The 6,450-nt window shown below is 29.1% G+C and overlaps 1 protein-coding gene across 2 annotated transcripts; it reads left to right on the top strand.

Annotated features, from left to right (window-relative positions):
- Nucleotides 1-3,017: 3,017 nt before the first annotated feature.
- Nucleotides 3,018-5,288, top strand: LOC109240703 (putative F-box protein At1g50870). Of its 2 annotated transcripts, XR_002070117.1 has the most exons (4): nt 3,018-3,235; nt 3,491-3,543; nt 4,065-4,694; nt 4,767-5,288. XR_002070117.1 is itself a non-coding variant. In XM_019407372.1 (3 exons), exons 1-3 carry the CDS (start codon nt 3,118-3,120, stop codon nt 4,581-4,583), a joined length of 690 nt encoding a protein of 229 aa, XP_019262917.1. In that variant the 5' UTR covers nt 3,018-3,117; the 3' UTR covers nt 4,584-5,288. The 2 variants fall into 2 exon arrangements, 1 of the variants encoding a protein (XP_019262917.1); XM_019407372.1 differs by having other exon boundaries at nt 4,065-5,288.
- Nucleotides 5,289-6,450: the final 1,162 nt, after the last annotated feature.

Consider the following 6,450-nt stretch of genomic DNA (forward strand, 5'->3'; position numbering starts at 1 on the left):
ATTTAGCTATTGCATAATGTAGTAACACTGACTTTTTTATTTAAATGAATGTTGCATTTACCTCGACATCAATTGCTACTATACATAACTCATTTTTATTCTATATTCTATACACTTTCTTATTGATAGATATAGAATTCACGTGCAACGCACGCATTCTAAGAGCCTGTTTGGCCAAGCTTCTGGGGGGTCAAAAGTACTTTTTTCCCCCAAAAAAGTACCTTTTAAAAAATTTGAGTTGTTTGGCCAATACAGAAAAGTACTTTTTGCCAGCAGCAGAAGCAGTTTTTCTGCTTTTGGGAAGAAGCAGAAAATTCTAGCTTCTTTCAAGAAGCAGAAGCAGAAGTAGAAAATTAATTTATTCAAGACAAAACTATCCTCACCATAAATTTATATTTTTCAAATTATCCCTTACTAATTTTAGTTTTTTCTTTTCATTTTTGTTTCTAGTTTTTACCATCCTATTAAAATTAAAGATATCATTTATATGAATCATATTGTAACTTTTCAAAAAATTTATTGACTTTCTTTTTTTGATCTTTTCTTTGTGTAATGTCTCGTAACTTTCCAAATTATCTTTTTCTTTTTTCAAACTAAAGCAAATTATCTGCATCTTCTTTGGATTATCAATTCTCTTCCTACAAATAATTATTTATAATTTTTTCTATTATATGCTATTAATTCCCGAATCTTTAAAACAGTTATCAAATCTGATTTGTGAAAATGACCTACAAATAGATAATAAATTTACAATTGCATTGCATAATCTATCTAATATTATTATTAAAAAGAAGAATAAAATGCATCCATATTTAGTCAAGTGGCAGCGTCACAATAGGCCACTTGGCATTTTAGGACAAAGTTAGTAAGGTTAGGTAATAATTAGTTTCTTTCTGAATTTAAATTTTTAAAAAAATAAATAAATTATACATTATGTGTTGTTAATAATTAGTTACTCTTTTTGAATTAGAATTTAAACATACTTAACTATTTCTTTTACGATTTTTTTTATATAATTTAAAATTATTTTTATTTTACGCTCAACGCCATCTTTCAAGTTTGTCACTCAAAATCATCTAGTTACAACTACCATGGCTATACATAATTTCATTCCAACAATATTCTTTTACCGATAAAATGCTAATGAAGACATTACTGTAGAGATTGATAAGGAAATCAAGCCTTCTGATATTCCTTTAGAAATGCGAGGCAAGTCTTCTACTAATATGAAGCGTTGTTTGTGATAGAAGTAAGAAGATGAAATGTTGGGAAGTATTTCATGTGTGAGTGAACTTATTATTTCATGAATGGATTATCAATATATAGTAATTTTGGATAGACTTTCTAAATTTATACTGAATGGTGTTATTTTAATTATTTTCAAATCATCATATAAAAATAAGCAATTATACTAAGATAATATCATATACTTTATGTGTAACTATATATGTAAATGATTTAATCTATTAATTTAATTAAATAAATTAAAATAAATAATAAAAGTCTCTTACAATAAATATTTAAGTTTGATTTGTTATATTTAAAAGAATTATACGACCTTTGGTACTATCCTTTTTTGGTAATTTGACACTCAAAAGCACTTTTTGAAATAATTGGCCAAACACAAATTATTTATCAAATGTTGCAAAAAGTACTTCTTAAATGAATTGGCCAAACACAAACAATTTTTTTTCAAAAGTAACTTTTAAAAAAAGTACTTTTCAAAATAAGCAAATTTTGGCAGCTTGGCCAAACGGGCTCTAAAACTAGTTCTTTTAAAAAAAATACTCAGTAAGACGGGGTGTACCCGTAATGCGCATATCCTAAAGACTAGTTTGAAAAATATTATACTAATTAATTCAGAATATGCGCGCATAAGCTAGTTTATGTATCTAAGCATCTTATAACTTGTTTTCTTCCGTTAGAGAGTCATAATTTTTTCGCGTGAAAATCATTTACATCCCCCAAGTTACTCTAAAAATCAAACTCATCCTCCAACTTTGAATAATTGTTATTTTCATCCTTTCATCCTACGCAATGTCTATTTTTACCCTTGATATTTTCAACTCTCTACATATACCTTTTTTTTATATTATTTAGATATTTCTTTATTCAAGTAAATAATCATAAGTTAAAAATATTATATTTTAATATATAATTTAATCTAAGTTCACTAACATTATAAATAAAGTAATTATATTATGAATTTATCACAAAATATATTATTATTATTATTATTATTATTATTATTATTATGTATATTAAAATCCATATAATGTATGTCAGTGTGTGTGTGATTTTAAGTTCCACTATTTTATTATTCTTTATGTGTATATAAATTTTTGATTTTTGATTTTTATTATTAGATTTTTTCTATGTTTTAATTAAAGTTCATGAAAAGTGTAAATAGATATTTTTTGTAAATTTAATATAAAATTTACTTCTATTTTACGCCCATTGTTTTTTTTATTATCTGCATTGCATAATTTATAAAACTTTCATTCTCTTTTATTCTCAATTTTGTAAATAGATTGAGTTTTGATTGCTATTGATAAAATTACTGATACGAGTAAATATTTACTGTAATTTTTTATTTTTCTCATTTATTTCGCTATTGAACATCATTATCTTATATGCTTAACTACTATTTCTCACATTTTTTTTTGTTTCGAGAAAGTTTTTCCAATTTGTCTATAGGTAAGTCGATAACATAAATTAAATAAAAAAATATATCATTATATTAAAGAATAAGAGTAAGAGATAAAAATAGGTATTTTAAGAAATCACATTTGATATGAGGACTAAAATGATAATTGTTCAAAGTTGGACGATGAGTTTGATTTTTAAAGCAAACTTGAGGGATATAAATAATTTTCACCCTAATTTTTTCTCATTGATTAGAATCTAAAAAGAGGTAAAAGACTAACATAACAACAACAAATAAACAAAAAAACAAAAGAAAAGACCGTGCACGGGTAATTCACAGGGGAGGACCCGAACCGGCCTATTAACATATATAAACCCTAGCATCCAAATCGAAGCAATAGAGAAGAGGAAAAGCTCCAAAATTGCAGAATAGGCAAACCTTTTTCAATCAAAGCTAACAGAGAAGCTCCAATGATGACACAAAAGACAGATATTTGCAATAAAAGTAGTAGAGAAGCTGCAAAGATTGCACAAAAGGCAAATCTTTTTAAAGGCCAGCAGAAGAAGATTGTGTGTGCTTATTTTAAAGGTATATGTTTATCTCTATTTGTTCTTCGATTTTGTGTGTTTATTTTAAAAGAATGATGGTGTCTTGGCTAGCTTATAGACACTTCCACTATTCCTATCAGATTTCTACCACCGTCTAACTCCAGCCGTCAAAGTTTAGGCAGATGGAGAGGTTTCTTTTTTTTTTTTTCTTTGGCCTGTGCTGCCTGTTGTGTGCTATTCTGCTTGTGCTTAGTGTTCTATGCTCTATGGGGCTAACCACTATTTTAAATTGCAGGGAAGAGAGTTATGAGGCCGTTAAAGAATACAATGCAGATGGATGTTGATCCGGTTAGTTCTGATTTCGAGCTTATTGGAGTTTGTTTGTTGGTTTGACTTAGAGGTGAACTGTTAATAATGTTTTACACCTAGTCCAAAACTTTAGCAACAGATATATTATTGAACAAAAACCTCCTACTTTGGTTCCTTCTAGGATGTGGACTAAAGAAATGTTGCCCGTAGGAATCAAATTCTACGACTATTTTAGATTCTTTTTATTGCACTACTATGTTATAAAAATTAGTGGTATACTTACTAATAAAACACAGTCACTAGATCAACATTAAAGTTCTGCTTTGAAAATCGACAAGGCGTTCTTTCTTTGCAATAACAATGTTAGCAGTAGTTGGTTGGTCCTTTCCACCAAATTAAGTCAAGTTGTGCTTGAAAACCTATTTGTTCTATATATATATATATATATATATATATATATATATATATATATATATATATATATGTGTGTGTGTGTGTGTGTGTGTGTAGGAGTTTTGCATGTCCTGCTTGTGAACTACTAAAGCAATTTTCTTATGTAGGCCATGGGGATTCACTTAGCCGAGAAAATAATTGTGGATATCCTCAGCAGGTTACCTGTGCGGTCTCTTCTTCGATTCAAATGTGTTTCAAAATTTTGGAAGACATTAATTTCGGATCCTTACTTTAAGATGAAACATCTCATTCATGCCAGGAATAACCAAAATTCTCAAAAACTCCTCATTAGCCAATTCTACCTTGGTATGGATCACAGTTTTTCCTTCTATTGTTCTTCTTTGTTGGTTAAGGATGTGCAAAAGCTTGATTGTCCTTTAAACATTGAACAAGTGATCCTAAGAATTTTTTGTTGTTATGATGGATTGTCTATTGTTGGGGTTGGTGATTGTTCTAGTGAGGAATTCAAATTTTTTCTATGGAACCCCTCCACAAGAGAATCAATAGAATTGCCCGTTCCAGAATTACTACCACGAAAAGGATATTGTACTTGGGGATTGGGATATGACTTAGTGATGACTATAAGATCCTTAAGATTGATAAGGAAGTACACAGTGAAATTCTAGCGTTGAAAAGTGGTTCTTGGGAAACAATTTATAGACATCCTCCTGGCATCTCATTTGTGGCGTGGGGTACCGAGTCTTTGTCATTTTTACATGGAGCATTTCATTGGCTTGGTAAGTCATTAAATTATTCAGTGGTTTCATTTAGTATTTCAAACAAGGTGTATGAAAAGATACCATTGCCAGATCAAATGTGCTTGATTTGCGACGCGGATGAGATGGAATATGGCGTTTCAGTATTGAGAGGAATGCTTTGTTGTTATTCTACTTCTTATATTCTTGGGAAGGATGGCACTTTTAAGTTGTGGGTATTGAAAGATTATGGTGTCAAGGAATCTTGGTATCAGATGGCTATCATAACATGTACCGGTCTGTCTCAATGTAGACCAAAATATTGGATTGCGGAGCATGAATTGCTACTCTTTTCTAGATATGGGGGAGATAGTGGTTTTGTATTTGGGACATCCAACAAACCATTTGGATTACAACCTCGAATCGAAGCCTTTCGTGAAGGATTTGTATATACAGAAAGCTTGATCTTTCCAAGATTATCTACTTAATATTTGCTTATGTATGATGGAGGCACTTTGTTTTATTATGTTGTAATGATGTTACAACCTCTAATTCTTATAAAGTTTTTTTATTATGTTGTAATTGTTGTTTCCTAAATATATTTAACAAAGCTATTAGCTTGCTTTAATCTTTTCAGAGGGGCTCTTTTGCCTATTATTGCTTGTGTAATATATATATATATATATATATATATATATATATATATATATATATATATATATATATAGACACACACACGCATACACACACAGACACTTCAGTATAATACTATAACGTATATATAACTTGTTATACTATATGTTAGTGTGTGTATATATATAACACACACACTTCGTGCTACTTTAACTACATATATAGCATGTTATAGTACATGATACTGTATTCATTATTTATATTGTAACAGAGTTAATGGATTACATTCATTCATCACTAGGTTATAAGTCAATGAATCAATTATAACATATTAATTGATATAAGTCGAGACGTTTTGTTTTTAATATATATATACATGCATCTAAGTAGGTTATAAGTCGATGAATCAATTTGCAAGTGTATCAATACCTAAAAGAACCCGGCCCTGTATTCTGAGCGCTTCATGTTCTTATATATATATATAGACACACACACACACATACATACACACAGACACTTCACTGTAATACTACAACGTATATATAACTTGTTATAGTATATGTTAGTGTGTGTATATATATACACACACACTTCGTGCTACTTTAACTACATATATAGCATGTTATAGTACACGATACTGTATTCATTATTTGTATTGTAACAGAGTTAATGAATTACATTCATTCATCACTAGGTTATAAGTCGATGATTCATATATAACACGCTTCGTTGTACTACTTTAACTACATATATAGCATGTTTGAGTATATTTTAGTGTATTCATCCCTTGTATTACATAAGTGTTAACGGATTACATTTATATTATTTAGATAGTAAATACAAAAGTGATTTTTAATTTTGACAAATGTTGACCTGAAAAGAGACCAACTTTGGTCGCTAATTATCCAGAAATTCAAATTAGCGACAAAAGTTGGTCGCTAAATATCCAGAAAATTAAATTTAGCGACCAACGTTGGTCGCTAAATTTAAATAGATTTATTTATATTTTATGTAATATTTAAATTAATAATATAATTGTTAAACGTTAGAACTGGGTCCCAGATTAGCGACCAAAGTTGGTCTCTATCTGCTTCCCCTTTAGTAAGCGACCAACTTTGGTCGCTAACTTTGAATTATATTTATTTATATTTTATAATTTTTTTAA

The sequence above is a fragment of the Nicotiana attenuata genome, unplaced genomic scaffold (assembly GCF_001879085.1).
Source record: "Nicotiana attenuata strain UT unplaced genomic scaffold, NIATTr2, whole genome shotgun sequence".
NCBI lineage: Eukaryota > Viridiplantae > Streptophyta > Magnoliopsida > Solanales > Solanaceae > Nicotiana > Nicotiana attenuata.